This window comes from Columba livia, chromosome 12, assembly GCF_036013475.1.
Source record: "Columba livia isolate bColLiv1 breed racing homer chromosome 12, bColLiv1.pat.W.v2, whole genome shotgun sequence".
Taxonomy (NCBI): domain Eukaryota; kingdom Metazoa; phylum Chordata; class Aves; order Columbiformes; family Columbidae; genus Columba; species Columba livia.
The window spans coordinates 10,109,849-10,127,152 of record NC_088613.1 but is presented as its reverse complement, the minus strand read 5'-3'; the positions used below and the strand labels follow the sequence as shown (position 1 = coordinate 10,127,152).

The window sequence follows — 17,304 nt, the reverse complement described above, 5'->3', positions numbered from 1 at the left end:
GGGCTGCCCAGCTCGGCCAGGCCAACCCTCCGCCCTGACCCTCCGAAGCGCGGGGTCCCAGGCTTGGCAACCGGCCCGTCCTTCTTCCTCCAGCCCGTCCTCCCTCCCCTTCTCCCCCCGGCCCCGCCCCGCCGCGGGAAGCCCCTGCCCCGGCCGCCGGGGTCGGTACCTGCCAGCCCGCCTCCGCCCTCCTCGCCGTAGCCCCGCCGCCTCTGCAGCACAAAGTACTGGTTGGCGCGCTCCTGCACCCACAGCTTGAGAGCATTTTTCAGCAGCACCTCCTCGGGCTTCAGCCACATCGCGGCGGCCCCTCACTCCCCGCCGCCCGGCCTCCCGCTCCCACGTACACAGCCCCGCTGCCAAGCGCCGCCGCCGGGCGGGGAGAGCGGGTGCGCGCCCCTGCCCCGAGGCATGCTGGGAGCTGTAGTCCTCGCAGCCGCCTGACTGCGCAGCGCCGCGGCCTCAGGACTACAGCTCCCGTCGGGCCTTGCGCGGCCCCCCTGCCGGGCTGTGCGGCAGCCGCCCACGGGGCGAAGGGGGACGGGGCGGCTCCGCTGAGAGCACCGCGGGGAGGCGGCCCCAAAGTTGTTGTTCCGTCCGTCCCACGGGCGCTGGAGGAGCTCTGCCTCCCGCTCCCAGCACACGGCACCTCCTCTGCGCCTGCCGGGGTGGCAGGCAGGGTCGCAGCGGGCTCGGACCGCCCCGACGGGTCTCCAGCGTGTCCCTGAAGTCCCTTCAGACTGCGGGCTGGATGTTTGTCCGTCCTCTCTGCCATTTAGAGAAGTCCCGTTTTCAGTTTTGGCCAAATGTTATTCCATTTTCAGCCCAGAAGGCAGGTAGACGTCACCACAGACTTCATTTGGTCCTGATATTTGTCCTCCTGTCAGCACTAATCCTTCAGCTGCAGGAGGAGACTCAGGTGCAGGGAAGAAACAGGAAAAACCTGCCACACAAGGACAGGAACCATGACCCCCATCCCCACCGAGCACAGCACCCCAGGGACAGCACCCGCGTGTCCCCTCCCGGGACACAGGCCACGCTGGCAGCACAGGAGCGGCCCCACCAGCTGCCTGAGCTGACATATGGTCAAGCTGGCTATTTACATTTCACATTATAAAAACACAATCTGCCTCATTGCTTCTATCACCCAACACAATTCAGCGCTAATTTGGAGTAGATGTTTTGGTTGCCTGAACAACAGCTTAACTCATGGTCACAGTGGTTGCATTATTTGCCTGCAAGACCTTTGGCATTTGTCCTCAATGACTAGCTCTTCAGAGCATTTGCAGGCTGACTTTAACCAGTTGTTTTGCACTAGAATAAATCAATCTGTCCTGTAAGGAACAAGACAGTGGCTTTCATACTCATAGGGACTTCATTCTTACTACTGTCTTCTGTTGTCTCCTGATTTAAGAAGCAGTTCTCTCATAGCCCGGTTTAAAAAAAAAAAAAAAAAACAACAAAAACACAAGAAAATCAGGTGCTGGAACTGTTCTGCCATAGGTACCTGACAGATAAAAATTCCCCAAGGCTGGGGTGACCTTGGGAATTGCTCTCTATGAACACCGGTCAGCACAGTGTAACTCCCAGCTCCCCATGAAGTCACAATTGCAGCCACCTAGCTGCTCAGTCCACCCATTACCGAGCCCCATCTCTTGATGTTTCTGCTCCAATCTCTTTACAACCTCCCAAAGAGCTCCACATCTCTCTCTGATAGCACTCTGATTCCTAAGTGGTGTCCTTTGATGCCATAAACAAAGCCTTCCGGGGTGAAAGCCCCATTGCCTCCTGCGCTCCAGGTCACTGGTGCTGGGGATTTGTCACCGTTACCATCTCTTCCACCTCCATGCAAGATTTGCTCCTGGTCTTTATTCCTGTCCTGACACGATCTGTCATTCAGTACAAAAGGAGTGAGTAGGACATTCCTGTTTCTCAGTAACTTCTCTATAGTTTGCTGTCCTGTCAAGTCCTTTCCTTAGCACTCTCTTTTCAGCATAATTGACCTTCCTAAGATTTTTGAAGAATAATGCTTTACTGATTGTGTATCATACAAAAAAAATTCAGCACACAGTTGCTTAAACAGCCTCTAATTTGAGCTCTTTCTAAAAAAAATTTGCACACCATGCACTAACTGTAGGTTGCAAACTTGGCACTTTTGCTTCACCCAGTCTGTCATCCCTTTCAACAGTCCCAAATGTTCTTCACTACCAAAAATGCTTCTGCCAGCACTGGTCTATTTGCAAGCACAGGCACAGTGAGATTTTGCTGAGCATCCGCAGAAAGATGCTTGGCAATGCCGGTCCAGCTCCGGCAGCAGGAGGAACCACCTACCCAAAGGCACCAGTGAGAAGGCAGAACTGAGTGTGCAATCACATTAACTCACTAGAAGGCTTCAGAACTGGGTGAATTGCACTGGTATGAGACTTTTCGTTTTCCTTTCAATTACTCATTTCACCATAGCAAGAGAAGCTATAGTATTGAAAGGCTTTACCTTTGGGACTGAATATAGATTTAACTAACAGTACTATTTTTCTTTACCTGTTTTTATAACAGAGTAGGTAGCAACAAATTCTGGTGCTTTACCTTTACTTGAAAGCAAAAATGAATTAAAAATCATTAGCAAGCATGTGGTAACTAACACAGCTAAAACATTAATGAGACAATGAGACTCCTAGATATAGCAGCATATTGCCCTTCATGAGGCAGTTTCTTCCATCCCTCCACTTGAAGTGACTGACAACAGACATTAGTAGGTTATTTACCAGCTGAACTGATAGAGTGATCCCTGCATGGATGCTGCTTTTCTAAGAGCACTCCCAGAGAAAGGGTTTACCATTTAATTTTCCCCAATTAGGCAAGTCCTTGAATAGGAAATACCTATTAAGGATCTAACTCAGGTCTTCTAATGCTAATTGTCAGGAGAGATGCCCTTGGTGTTTCTGACCCAGAGCTTGGCTTTTGGCATCACACACATGCAGGACACCTTAGGACATATATTCCTTTCTTATGTAAGACTCAAACTTTGTTAATTGGATAAAAAAATTCACAGTAAAATGCCACTGCTTGGAAGAGATCAGTTTTGTTTTCCTCTCCCTTGGTTAAAGGCTTTCAGTGTCTTTTTTCTGATTCCCTCAGGCACTGGATTCTTAACCAAATATAATGTTAAGATGCAAAGAGTGCTCCTCTGTCAGCTTAGAGAAATTTATTTATAGGCACTTAAATTCTTTCTCAATCAGTGCACAATCATGCTACAGTCTAATCAATGCATTCTACAGCAACAGAGATCAATTTAGTGCTGCAGATATATTTTTTTTTTTCACTGTATTAAAGTTCCCCTTTAATGAGACCATATCATCATGAAATTTTACATTACAGTTTACACACCACAATACATTTAGAAAATCTTTTTGCAATGAAAGTAAGTGTTATGGGGTTATACACTTACTGCTTGGCTGTTTCATTCTCTGCTTTGCACTTCAGCAGTGGACTAGAAAGGTGATCACAGCAAAATACAGCTTTGGAGTGAAGTCCTATTATACTCAGCTTTTCAATTTAAGCCCATAACCAACCAATGCTTCCTAGACTAGACTTGGAACTGAGCTACAAAGCACAAGACCACCACCAAATGAGCCAGAGGAATGACAAGTTTTTACCACCTCTAATATCATAATACAGAACAAAGGGCATGTAATTTGTTTTTAAAATGCTTTAACTTACAAAGCAAGCACACACTTTTGAGTCAGGGAGTGATGCAGAGCAAGCTGACAGAGGACACCAAGATGGCATCTGTCTGATCTGAAGAGTTCAGGTAAGACTGCCTTGTGCCAAACACACCTGGAAAAACTGTGCAGAGGAGTTTTCAAGCAGCTCACTGAACACACCTGAAGTTGCTTTTCTTTCATATAGAGTACAGCTTAAGCTTAAGGCTCTCAATACAACTGCAATTCATGTAACAGTAGCACCCTGCACATTAGCACTCCTCCTTGCAATTAGTTTGAGCATGCACTGCTGCTTTTTGGCCTCCCAAAACTGAATGAGTTTCGGGACTGAGGAACAGGGCAAACCGAGCATCTGTTTCCACATAAGAGTTGGTAATCAACATTTAGTGTCAGGGTCATCAAAATATAGTTTTATTTACATTTTCATATTCAAATTCAATACAAATCATTAAATATTTACAACTGTTTTAATTGTACTAGAGCTAAGAAAATGCATTGTTTTTCCCCTCCAGATTCAATAGTACTTTATTGCGGGCTTTCAAAGTTCTGCTAACATTAGAAATAAGCCATAGATACAGAGGTAAAAAAAAATAAAAATAAAGTGCATCTGTAAGATGTCCTTAGTTACCTTTGCTGGGCAAGGCCCTACACTTGCTCTGGAGGCACCAGTGCTCCTCCTGGACCCCAGTTCAACTCCCCACAGATGGCAGACAACTTACTTCTCCATTATCTGGTATATTTACACAGTGCCAGCTCTCCCTGCAGCTTTAGCACACAGACAAGACAACATGCAGCAATAGTCCAGCATTTTCAGAAGCTGGATCACTTTCCAAACAAAATATGGCAGAACCTTTGGGAAGAATCTGCCTTTTCATCTTTAGTTCAGTCTTCCTGAAGTCATCCCAGACTCTCACAAAGCCAGGACTCTGGCACATGCTGGTGCTAGAGATGATAACTCCCAAAACCATGGAGGATCTTTCAGACTGTTTAATACTAACAGGTCTGAAAAAGTCCTGCAATTGTTCCCTTTACAGTATTGTGCAAGTCAGATCGGGCCTGTCAGCTTGAAGCTCTCTTTTCCCTTTAGGAATGTGTGGTTGGCAGGTTGGAGTTGAGAGGTAGAGAATCAATCCGTTTACTAGACAACCAAAGACACCGTGGGCAAAATCCAGCTTGACAGGCATTAGTTTGTACTTTCTCCTATCAAATTAGTGCGCTGAAATATTGAATACAGTGTTGCTTTAAACCAAAGTTTGTCTGGTAAATAAGTATTAGACTAGATCAAAATCAATTTGTTTACAATGAAAATCCACTCGAATTAAAACAATAAACAACAACAACAAAAAACCCTAAGTCAAAACAATTCCCAGTAGAGACAGCTACAACATAAAGAATCTTCTTATTTAAATGACTCAAACACTGAAGAGAAGCTTTGCTGAAGATGGAGCTTTTTAGTGTTAAAATATGATGTTTTTCTTTATATTTAAGACAGCTTTAGCTGAAGAGTGCTAAAACTAAATTCCATGTGGGAGATGCAGTTTTAAGAACGGCAAACCATATGGTTACAATTTGAACAAGTCTATTTGATCTCAACATTGCCAAGGCAATATTTTTCTGCTAGTCTTGCAATGTTTGGTATATACGTGACAGCCATAGGCAGCTCCTTGCAGAAGGCTCACACCATGTTGCTGGGCACATCCTTAGGACAGACTTCACGATCTTGTGTTTCATCTGCCTCAAAACTTGGGTTGTCAGCGTGCGGGAGGACCTTCACAGCAGAGAGCTGAGATTCATTGTTTACAAGACGCATACTGTCATCTGTCCAGAACAAAACCAAGAGAAGACAAGTTAAGTGTCACAGGCACACTTTACCACCTTAAAGCAAACCACACTTGCTTTATTTCCACAAGCCCACTGCAGTGGTCTTGTACCAGTACTCTTCCTGCAGAGTGGGAAATCCAAGGCTGTGCTCCAATTACCACTCCTCTGCTGCCCCTTATTGGTTTGTGAGCCCATTCTTGACATTACCTGTCATCTCTAAAGGCATCTATTCGGCCCTGGAGTTCACTTCTCACTAGTGCTGAGCAAGCCCTGGTTGTGTGTGCAAGGGGCAGAAGGCCATTCACAGCTATGAAATCCAAACACAAGGAGACTGGCAATTCCCATATAACCTTAGGGCTGCTGAAGACACACATCAGGAGCAACTTCTAGAGACTAGGTTCAGAATAAACTGTGGGACACAGGCTGATTCTGAGAGGGAGGCCTTCTCCCTACAGACCAACCTTGTTAGGTTGAAGTTAATGTGTGTCCTTGCCCCTCAAAGTGAGGGTATGTGGCAGCTTGAGCAACATAACAAATCCAGCATCCCTTCAGTTGCTTATAGGGATGCAATTTCAAGTTTGATGTTTAGCTCATCAGAAGTGCACTCAGCTCTACTGGGGGCCCTAGATGGGGCACTCCAAACACATCCCTTGCTGGAACAAGAAGTCCCATGGGTGGCAGGCAGCAAATGCTGCCCTTTGCTATCAACTAAGCTTCCCGTGAGAAATCTAAAGACACAGCAAGAGCATTTCTCTGAAAGTTTCCCCACTTACTCCTCCCAAACCCACTCCACAATCCAGGGGACAGTTACTTTCATTTGTTTACCTAGAACCTTTCCATTTTTAAAATACACAGCAACACTGAGATGGCAAAGTTGAACACTAAAAAGGCATTTTCAATTCGTTTGTTCTTGTTGAAAAAGGTATTTGGAAAAACTGATAGTCTTTTCACATTAAAATTCTCTGAAATATTCAAGAATGATTCAGCCTTGGCAAAACCTGAAATTCCATTGAAGTATTTGTCATCTATATTTTGAGTCATCTAAGCTAAAGCAAGACTGATCACCCAGACATTTTCTGCAAGTAATTAACTACTTAAAGCAGACAGATCTAGTAGCAAAGCAATACTCATCCAAAATGAAATCTCCAAAGAGACAATGAGATGAGGGACATCTTTAGACAAATCCCTTTGGCCTTTAAGCAGTAAGCCTTTGATTTTTCAACTACTGTTCTCATAGACTTCAGTTTTTAATTCATATTTAAGTTGTGTTTCTTTCAAAAACAAAAAAAAAATGTCAGAGCCAAGTGCTAAAACAAAAGGGAAAATTAAGATTATTCTGTAAAATGAGGTACTTGAGCACTGTGAGATGTTCTTAAGGCAACCTCACCCCTAATTCATAGCATAAGCAACAAAGTGTAATACAATATCACAAGAAAGATGAAGCAATAGACGCACTTTCCGATGGTGCATGTTCCTCTGGAACAGATTCATCAGCTCCTTGCACAGAAGCATATCCAGATGATGCAGTTTCACTACTATTATCTTCTTCGTTAACTGCAGAGGCATTTGGTGTCCCACTGGATACTGTGGGTTGTGCAGATTCTGCCCCTTCTTCTACATCCACCTTTGTGATAAAAGGGAAAATGGTTAAGTCACAACTTTATAGGAGGCTGCATCTCTATAGGAGACCAATGCCTGCAAGGATGAGAGTCGAGTGATCGCTCCCCAGGCAAACTGTCATGCATTTTAGCTGGTCCAGGCAGCGTCAAGCACTGGCAACAGCATCTTCCCTGGCAACTGCCACAATGAGCAGTTGCAGAACACGTCAGAAATTCCTTGCGTACCCTAGGAAGTCATCCGGCTGCAGGAAAGCCATACATGCTAACATGTTCACTTTTCAAGGACACTGGGTACTTGGGAAGTGGCTAGAGGCTGTTTTCAGGGACAGTATGAGTTGTCAAAGTCTGCCTAAAGCTTTGAGAAACACCCTTAGCTAAGGGAGCTAAGAACAATTCCTCAGTCATGCATTATAATCAATTTTGGTTGGCATGCTGCCCAAAGCTTTAGATGACACCAACTCAGCCCAGGTCAGCTGCAGGCCTCACTAAGGGGGACACAGCAATTAGTTCTGTAGCATCTCATCACTGACACAGCCACAACTGTGCTCAGCATCTGTGCTCTAGAGGCAGCACAACGCACCCCATACGTGGTGACTACACTGGCATAACACTGATAACTGTATCAGCCGCTAAAACAGACTACAGGCTTACCTCAATACCCAAAGCTGTCAGTATGTCACATTTGCACATGGGGCATGTCCTGTGTTCCAGAAGCCAGGGGTCAATACAGTTCTTGTGGAAGAGATGGCTGGTGGAAGAAGGTAACAAGCAGTTAGGTTTCACACCAGCAAAACTGTCTATGCGGCAGCTATGAAATCCCATTTAGAAACACTTAGAATTTATTCATTCTAGAGCAGATTACTGTATTTTGCCACAAGTTTCAGCTCAAAGTTATGAACAGTTGACCTCTCAACCTGTAGCTGGTTTATGCTTATTAGTATCTCTATACAACCTGCTAGAATTCAGCATTATCATAATTGCTACATCAGTTTTAACCTTTTTTTTTAATTTTTGGGCAAAACATTCCCAGCTGTTAATCTAACCAAGTATTGACATCTCAGCCTTGGCTTTAAGGCTAAGTTCCATCTTGCAGATGACTAAAGCACTTGTTTCTGTTAAAACTACACAGAAAAATAATCTCAGAGTTATGTCCTCAAGATAAACTACACTCCCACACATCTACTTTGTCTGTGAAGTCACTGTGTATTCAAAGTGGGTACTTGGCAGGCTGCGTACTCAAGAAAATAAATTTAGTTCAGCCATTACAGATGCAAACTTGCGCTTCTATGAAGACACTCAATTCCACAAGGGGTCTGAATTAGGCTACAGATTCAGGAGGATGACTTGAAATCATGCAGTCTGTCCGTTCCCTCAGCATGAATAGACATAGCAGACAGGCACTGCTCGATATTAGTCAGAACTCTATTATGAGACAGGTGCAGAGACCACCACATCCTGTGCTCAGTATCCTATGCCCCAGTATGATACCAGGATTCTCCAACTCAGCCCAGATAACCAGTTCTTCCTTCCAGCTGCACCGACATAATGTCTGGAGTACAATCTGAAACTTCCTCAATGTGTGACTATTTTAGTACACAGACTTAATACTGGTCTTGTTTACCTCTGCTACTGTAAATGCCTTCAGTTTGATTATCTGGACAAGAATGCCTTCAGCAAATACACACACCCCAGACACTTAGATACCACTGATGTGACTCACAGCAGCATTCGACTGCCTGTTGCTTTCATGGATAGAGTTAAATGCTGTCAACAAGTAGGGTCTCAACGTAGAGGCCAGCCACCAACATTAAGTACATTCTTGCAGTAAATATCAGTGTCTCATATGAGAGAAAATTCAACATGGTTGATACTGGCAGAGATCACCACTGATGAACATTATCAGGTAAATGCAGTCATCATAAGCTAGTGCCTCTTAGAGCAAGATTTGGGCCAAAGAGGAAAACAACATAACAAATGTAAGTAAAAGCAGTCTCAGAGCAAAGCATAATGCAAACTTGTGCATAAAGAATACATTTAAAAATCCCCTCTTAACCCAGTAAGTCATGCTTTGTTTGCAACTTCATCTCAAGATTAGCAGGGTTTATAAAGAAATAATGAGAAGCCAGACCTCCTATCAGCCAAAAGTATCCAGATCCTGCCTAAATGCTACTGTACTCATGGGAGTGACTTCATTACTAAACAGGACCACCAACTAGCATCAACCTGACAGGACAGCTGAATACTCACTAACATGTGTGCCTGAACACTTACTCAGTTTTTCCTAAACTACTAAGGAAGTTTGTTAATAACAGCTTAACAGGCCAACTTCTTGTTACCAAGGCAGGTTAGAAGTCCTGCTGCTTGGGAACAGAGAAACATTTTGCAAAACTACCCTTGTGCACAGGTAACCCCAGCTTAGACTGGAGTTTGACAAGTAACACTGCTCAGCACACACACAGCAGATACAGGTTTCACCATTCTTCAGAAGCTGATTTTTTCCCGAAGTATTTCTTTGTAACCCTCCCCAACGGTAACAAAACCTCTTCCCATACGAAACTTGTGCAGTTCACATTGCAGTCCTCTGATTTTAGCAGCTTTGCCAGAGCAGTCCCATTCAGCAGGCACATGGGAAAGTTTCCTTCAGCCCTAAAAAGGCTTCATGGCTCATCTTAGAAGTAACCAAATTAAAGTTTAGTGCTACAATACCAGCCTTCCACAGGAGCACAGCAATGAAATACAGAGAATTCTAGAAAAATAAACTGCTATAGCTCTATTTTGGCCTCTCTTTCAGAGTATCCATACAGGAATAGAAACACTTGCTTCTAAACTACCCAAGTTAGCATTGTTTAACAAGTTCAGCAGGAACACAGCTGTCTCAGTAACAAAAAAAATGGGCATAGTTTTGCCAGTTATCTGCAATGTAGAGGTAACATTCTTATACACCAGCAAAGGAGGAGATCTTTAAAAAGCCCTGGCACTCCCTGGAGAAGCACTGTGGTGTGCCAAGTTGCACTTGTCAGACCACTCACAGGGGACGTTATGAACACACGTTGTCGCGGCACACTACAAGTGTGTATTTACACAGTTCCTGTAGTTCAAAACACTGTTTGACAGAAATTAAAGAATTCTTGCTGTGCAACGGCTTGATTGAAGTGTGATCAGCTTTGTTAACACAGCAAAAGGAACACCCAGTAAGAGGCTTCCGGATGCTGGATCAGGGGACAGTTTGGAAAACAACTTACTTGCAAGTCAGAATGCGCACAACTTCGTTCGGCTTGTACGGCTCAATGCACACAACGCAGCTGTCTCCATCAGAACCAGTTTCCTAAAGTGGTGAAATGAATTTACCCTGTTAACAGACTTGAAAAGCTTCCTCTGAAATACAGTCAGATTTACTGCAGACAAAGGGGTCTAGCTAAAGTAAGATAGCTCCCATATGTAGTCTTATATAAACAGAATGTGTGGGTTATTCATAGTCAAACACACTTTAGCAGAAGCCTTGAAAGTTTAATCCCATGGTTTAGAAGTCCAGCTGCAAACCATACTTGGATTACTTGAGGCACTACTGTAGAGATTTAAGAACTGCTACCTCCAGTTTCAGTTACACAGAGAATAGCCAGGGCAGCTGAGTAGATACAGTTTTCCTGTAAGTGTTCATGCCAGCAAATTAGGACCTCTCACCTCAGCAGCTAAAAAAATAATCTGATTTACAAGACTGTGCAAATTGGGAAGTCTTGCACCCCAGAAAAGGACCTGGTCCCAAAGAGGAACCATCTCTGCAAGAGACAGTTAGAGGCTCAGAGAGACTTCTGCATCCTGCACCACAACAAAGGACCACTCTGGGTTCTGTGCAAAGCGTGTGCCATAATGCTCAGGAGATTATAGGATCAGTCATACCTTGTCCCCTTGCTTCAGGGTGCGCAGCTGTAACTGTTCAATGGCCTTCTTAGCCCTGCCCCTTAGTTGCCGCTGGAACAGAAAACAGTCCTGCTTAAACACAGTCACTTTCTCTTCGGTCCTGGTTACTAATACTTACCAAGGTGCCTGCTGCAAGCAGGAACCAGTTTTATAACATGGTGTTATCAAAACAAGGCAAGAAAGCATGACTATGCTGTTTAGAGACAACATGAAACAGAGCTTCAGTACATACTGGTGCGGTTATTGACTGTGGATGACACAAGGCATTTTCACATGCTTTGTTTTTAAGCAAACTTTTTGCAAAGCACAGGAATTTCAAGGGTTTCTTCTTAGAGACTAGGTAAGATAATACCTTGATCAGATTAGACCTAGCCAAAACAAACAGAAGCCTTCCAAATGACTTGCTACAGAAGACCGAACATAGAGTCCAACAATCAATAATTTTAACTAGTCACTTTATGACAACTTCCTGGCACAAACTCACCACCTGATGAAAGGTGAGATTCTTTACCAATCAATCAGCTCAGCTACCACCAACACACCCTGAACTCATGCTCTGCCACAACTGCTCCACGGAGCACACAAACAGCTCAGGAGCCTCCCAGCACGCCCCACTCCTGTCAAGTGGAAGAATGCAGTTTTATCTCAATATTGGTTCAAAGTAACATGTACAAATGAGGGGGAAAAAAAAAAAGGGCTCGGAGCTATTTCTCCCCCTCCCTATGACAGGTATGAAACAAATCAAATGAATAGCCCCAGGTGGATTACAGGGCAGCTTTAATGAATGCAGAGGAGGAAGCATTCCCCTTCAGGCAGTGATTCACATGCTGCTGTCGGGGTAGCAGGGCAGAGCCCAGCAGACAGCAGAAGCCCAGCTTGCCTGGCAACTGTTGCTGTCCAGCCATCACTGCTAAGCATTTGATTAGCACCAGAGCCAACATCTGTTTAAAGGTCACAGATTGGTGCTGTTCCACCAACAAGAAGAATGAGTGTCCTCTCCCTTCCCAGAGCACTGGCTGCATCAGAACAGAGGCGTATCAGGCAGCTCTGGTACTGCCACCCAACACAGCATTTATCTTAGGGACAGACTAGACTCAGGTTTTGCAGCTAACCAACAACTCTCTCCCCAATTCAGCAGCTCAGTGCAGGAACTCTGCACTGTTTGCTCTCCAAAATTAGTTCCCCTTGTGCATTTTAGTTCAGTTACAAGAATCTCTTCTGGGATGAAGGTGCAGTGCTGGTGGCACAAGTACAGAGGGAACAAGTGAGTGGAGGGTTGCTGCTGACAAATTCAGTGAGAACTGATAATTCAAGTCTGTATAAGATTTCCTGTGTGCTTAAGCAGCTAATGGCAAGCAAGGTCTGCTGGGACTCTGTCACAGAGTTTTGATGCAAAATGACTTATTTGTGTACTGCCATTGTTTTGGGGTACTAAGATATACCATCAATGTAGACAGTCCCAGGGTTTAATAGTTGATAGCTATTAATGACTATCAATGAAGAGATATATAAAATCCCAAGTTGAAGGATGCAAACAAGTTTTCAGATATATCTTTCATGAATATGAACCAGTCAAGTTTTCTTTGAAGCTTGTAAACTCCTACTGCTGAAGACATCAGTATATGTTTCTGTAGGTCACTTAAGGTTAAGTTCAGAATGATGCTCCCCTTGTCAATGTTTTGGACTGAAGCCACAGAGAAGCAGCCACATACTCCTCTCAGTAAACAATGAGGCTTCCAAAAGTTTTAGTATGGTAACATCAGAGCAGGAATGCAGCAATGTTAGTACTGCTCACATGCAACCAGAACTGTCACTGCTACTTGTTATTAATTGAAAACTAAACTTTCTAGGAATGTTCTCCTTCATCCAGTATCTAATCTACACATCTATGTCAGGCCAATCATATTAGACAGGACTCAAATGGCTGTATTGTTAATAATTTACTGAAACAATATTTTAAGTTTTGCCTGGGCACAAGTTTAATTCTTCTTCATGAAATGCACCAATGGCAAAGTCACCTTTAACATTGATTTTGGTAAGTACAGCAGAACGCTGCTCCAAGGGGGAGGGAGAAAGGTTGCAAGAGGAAGCTTTTTATTGAATAGCCTAGTAGGAGATTCAGAATACTCAAACTTGGAATGTCAAGGCATTTTGTGAAGACAAGATTTTCAAGAAAACATTAAATGATATTGACATTAAGTCAAAAAGCTCCAAACAAGCAACTCTAGAAAATAATAGCTGATTAAGCTGTGGGAGAAAAAAAAACACAAACCAAAACAACAGAATTTAGATATTACAAAACAGCCCAGGTCCCAGCTCCTATCCAGGCTCTGACATGTTGAAATCAACAGGCACCCAACTGGAAAAAAATAGGTTTGTTGTTGCTTAGTCCTCAGTCTTCCCTAGTCCAACACCGTCAATTTTGTCTGCAACCTCTTCTGCGTAAGAGTGCCTTCCTGGCATCCTGCAAGCATGGGCATGGCAACGCAGGCCAAACTAAGGAGGTCAGGAACTCCTGCTTTTCTCCTGTAAGCTGAAGGAGTTCTTCCTCACAGGTAGCTGCTGCCATGAAAGCAGTTTTGAATTGCGCAAAGTTGAGCAACTCATCCAAAGCCGCTAATTTGGTCATTTCTCAGATGCAAAATCTAATCTTCATGAAATCAATAGAAGTGAAGACTAGAGCTTAAATTAGAAACCAAACCACAGATAACATCACTGGCCATTTTGCATTATTAAGGATGGTTAATATATTAAGGAACTCAATTTGCCAGTACTCCACTAACTAGAAAGGTAGCAAGCCACCTACCACATTTGCCTTGTTTTTCCACCTTATTGCTCACAGAGCTTATGATGCAGTAAGAGATTGCAGAGGTGGGGACTTAAATTTCAAGTCCAGAAGAAAATGCGCATTCAGACAAGAACTCACAGGTTGTAAACAATTTAGCTAGTTGGCTCATGGGGAAAAAGCTACACTATTGTAACTTACAGATACACTACTAAACTTTGTTTTTACTTGGACTGCAAGACAACATGACCTGGCTCTTCTCAATAGAGACTCAACTTTTTCAAGAAACCCTTTGCACACTTTTACATTGGTGACTTGTAGGCAATTCCTGCTCAAGCTGAGTGAGACAGCTGCTGCCTTCAAGAGAAGTTTGCAGGGGAGAACACATTTAAAATATACATGTCTATATGTGACCAAGCCATGCAGAAAAAGTGCCTTCACCAGATACAGCAAGTAGCCATACCAAGAAGTAGAGAAACTGTATTGTCAAACAGCAAAGTTTAAAGGTACTCAACAGCCTGACTGTTTATAAAACAAGAGATTACTTCAGAAAGCACCAGAGTTTGAAGATTTTTCTCAAGCCAAAAAAAAAAAAAAAAAAGGAAGAACTTATTGCCAATATGGTAATACCTAAAAGCCATCCAGTTCAAGCAGGGGTTACTATTAGTCCCAAGCACAAATGAAACATCTAGGGTTACTATTAGTCCCAAGCACAAATGAAACATCTATCTAGCCAGGATCTTGTTTTCAATAAGCCTTTGCAGAAGAGAAAAATAATCTGTAAAATTGTCTCCCCTCTTTCTGTTCTACCCCTTGGTAAGCAAGTGAGACTCAAGCTTCATTGCCCTTTTCAGTCCACAGTGAGTGCTCTCCTAGGACTGTGGCTCAGTCCACAAGAACAAGCCAAATATTCAGGAACCCGAACATACAAAAGACAAGCTGCAGAGCATCATTATCACATATCACAATTAGCTCATCATAGCACTCTGTAGAGCAATTCAAAAGTGTCTGTTTTTATTCAAGTGGTAGACTGACACTTTAAAAGACTTCTCATTTACAGCAATATAATCCCACAGGGAAGGTCAACAAAGCAGACATACTTTGAAGAGTAGTGCCACTGAGTAAAGGGATGCATCCAAAACAGCAGTTCACTTCTGAAAGAGGGAAAATTGTAATACTTAACTATCAATACACTTGACTGTTTCCTCAAGATACCTCCTAGAAATGTGTATAACCCTTAGACATCTGTATAATAAAGGAGACAAAACACACTTCTTAACTCCATCAAATAACAGACCCAAGTTCAGGCAATCCACGTTTCCAAATGGCTAAACGATGTCAGGAAAGCTCCCTATGTGGCATGCAAGTTAGTAAGTTTTTTGACTAATACTCAGTAGTTCATTGAGCCAAAGCAGTTAAGGTGTCAAACTTTGGATATACACAGAAAATCCAATCAGCTGGTTGACCAGGAGCACTGTAGCATCACCTTTTAGTAGTTTACCTTCACTAACAAGAACTTTGTTATCCTTTGCTTATCTAATCTTTGTGAGGTCAGTTTTTAGATGCCATGGTATAAAAACAATTGAAAACAATTCTGGATTGTCTTGAGTTTCACTTTTACAAAACAGTACATTTTTACCCCCTAGTAGCAGAGAAGCTTTCTTCTATTCTTATACTTTATAAAGCACTTTTTAAGGCTCCTTAATTTCAGTTCAGCTGAAATCATGTGGAACTGGCATGTCATTTATCAATGTTATTTTTCAATCTACAGTAAACTCCCAGAGCACACAGAGCCCAAGATAGAAATACTTTGTGAAGGTGCTAGCCAAGCAGACTGGATTTTCCCAGTACTGTCTACCACTGAGGCATTAATAACATTTGTTGCTTTTTGAAAGCCTGATAGCTCATAATAGCACTGGACTTCCACAAGCAGTCTGTTAAATACCTTCAAAGGAAGAAAAATGTTCATGTAATTTGATAAAGCTTTTTTTGCAGGCCAGCTTCTAGGGTGCAAAGGAGAGTGCTTCTGCCATGAGACACAGCTGCCAGGGCAAGGCTGAAGTACCTACTCACACCTGAGCCACTCGGATCCCATTCCTGCTGCCGCCAATCACCTTTGACAGACAGTTGTCATGCCAGGACTTTATGCTCACATTTAAGGTTTTTGCGTAAGCCCTGAAGTAGCAGGTACAAACCAGGTATGATCAGACAGAAGACACAGCTGTGAGCATTAGTCCTACCAGCTGATCAGATTATTGCACAGAAGAGTTACTTGGAAACTTAACTCATTAGCAACTCCCTGCCTGGGTTTGAGAAGAACACAATTTAACAGCGCTTTTTTTTCAGACTCCTAATTGAGGCTGTCACTGCAATTCTCAAAAAGCCTTCCGTCAGAAAGCAGCTTTCAACAAGCGGCAGTTTCCTGGCTTGTGGTCTACAGAAAGGCGGCCAAAGTCGCAGACCGTTTGGCAGACACATTTGCAGTCGTGTCACACATTACAGCCAGCACACAGACAGTTCTGCGTGGGAAGTGTGAGGGTCAGCTAAAAGCAGATTAGCACTCTCACCGCCTCCAATTCACAAGCATTACAGCTGCACTGCAGATCAGGCAGTAAAACCAGTAGCAGACAGTCAACCAAACCAATCAGTTAATGTCTCCAGACAGTTCAGGGGGTGCTGCTGCTTCGGAAAGTTTTAATTTGTGATTCTGTTTAAAAATAGCTCAGCATTTTAAAGATCACAATCTTTCCTTCCTGTGGAAGGAACAAATTCAGTAATTTTGGTGCTCAACCAGTATTTTGCCCTCAAGATCCACAACATGAAGGCTCAGGAGCATGAAAAAAAATGGCAATGACACACACAAACTCACCTGCTTCTTGGACTGGGCCCTTGCGATCCTGAGTCTCCGAGCAGAATAAAAAACAAAGTAGCCCATGGTTGCTGCTGTGACAATGAAAAACGACACCGAGATGAAGAAGATGGAGTATTGATTCATCCAAGGACTGTGCTTTTTCCCCACTTCAATAGCCATAGTGACTTTCAGGCCACTCTCGATCCGATGTAAGATCTCCATGCCTTTCAGGTTGCCAATCATAATTGCAACGATGCTTTCAGCACCTGCAAAGGAGAAGGGGAATCCATAGTCAGTTCCCAGGAGCTGTATAAAAGTTATTTTCTTAGATGTTCAAGTGCTAAAGAACAGACTGGAAAGTTTCTAACTGTCCTTTGCAGATTCAACAAGAGCTGATGGAATAAGTGTCATTTCCACGTGCTCCTTCAGCTGTAAGTTATGTCAAATTACCTATGAGCTGCACAAGTGACCCATATTCAGTATTTTTCCCCATAGCACTCCTCAGTCCCATACAGAATACACATTGTCAATATTTTAGACTCAACGCTTTGGCAACTTACATTTTACCATTAAGTTAAACACAAATCCATT

At 43.3% G+C, this 17,304-nt stretch overlaps 2 protein-coding genes across 4 annotated transcripts in view; both read right to left on the bottom strand.

Annotated features, from left to right (window-relative positions):
- Positions 1-401, bottom strand: part of TBC1D8B (TBC1 domain family member 8B) — a 37,976-nt gene extending 37,575 nt beyond the window's left edge. Inside the window, exon 1 of one of the 2 annotated variants that reach the window (XR_010475680.1) lies at positions 170-373. Coding sequence is in view for 1 of the 2 variants with exons in the window: in XM_065077826.1 (XP_064933898.1) it covers positions 170-299 (130 nt within the window). In the remaining variant the exon portion in view is untranslated. Of the gene's footprint in view, positions 1-169 lie in introns of both variants that reach the window. The other variant, XM_065077826.1, reaches the window with a different exon arrangement.
- A 3,700-nt stretch (positions 402-4,101) lies between these two features.
- The window catches only part of RNF128 (ring finger protein 128), a 37,095-nt gene continuing 23,892 nt past the window's right edge, over positions 4,102-17,304 (bottom strand). For both annotated transcript variants that reach the window (XM_065077825.1, XM_065077824.1), the window contains exons 2-7: positions 16,732-16,979; positions 11,057-11,128; positions 10,402-10,484; positions 7,811-7,907; positions 6,996-7,164; positions 4,102-5,537 (exon numbers count right to left, since the gene is read on the bottom strand). In XM_065077825.1, the coding sequence (XP_064933897.1) occupies positions 5,395-5,537; positions 6,996-7,164; positions 7,811-7,907; positions 10,402-10,484; positions 11,057-11,128; positions 16,732-16,979 (812 nt within the window). In that variant the 3' untranslated portion in view covers positions 4,102-5,394. The remainder of the gene's footprint in view (positions 5,538-6,995; positions 7,165-7,810; positions 7,908-10,401; positions 10,485-11,056; positions 11,129-16,731; positions 16,980-17,304) is intronic.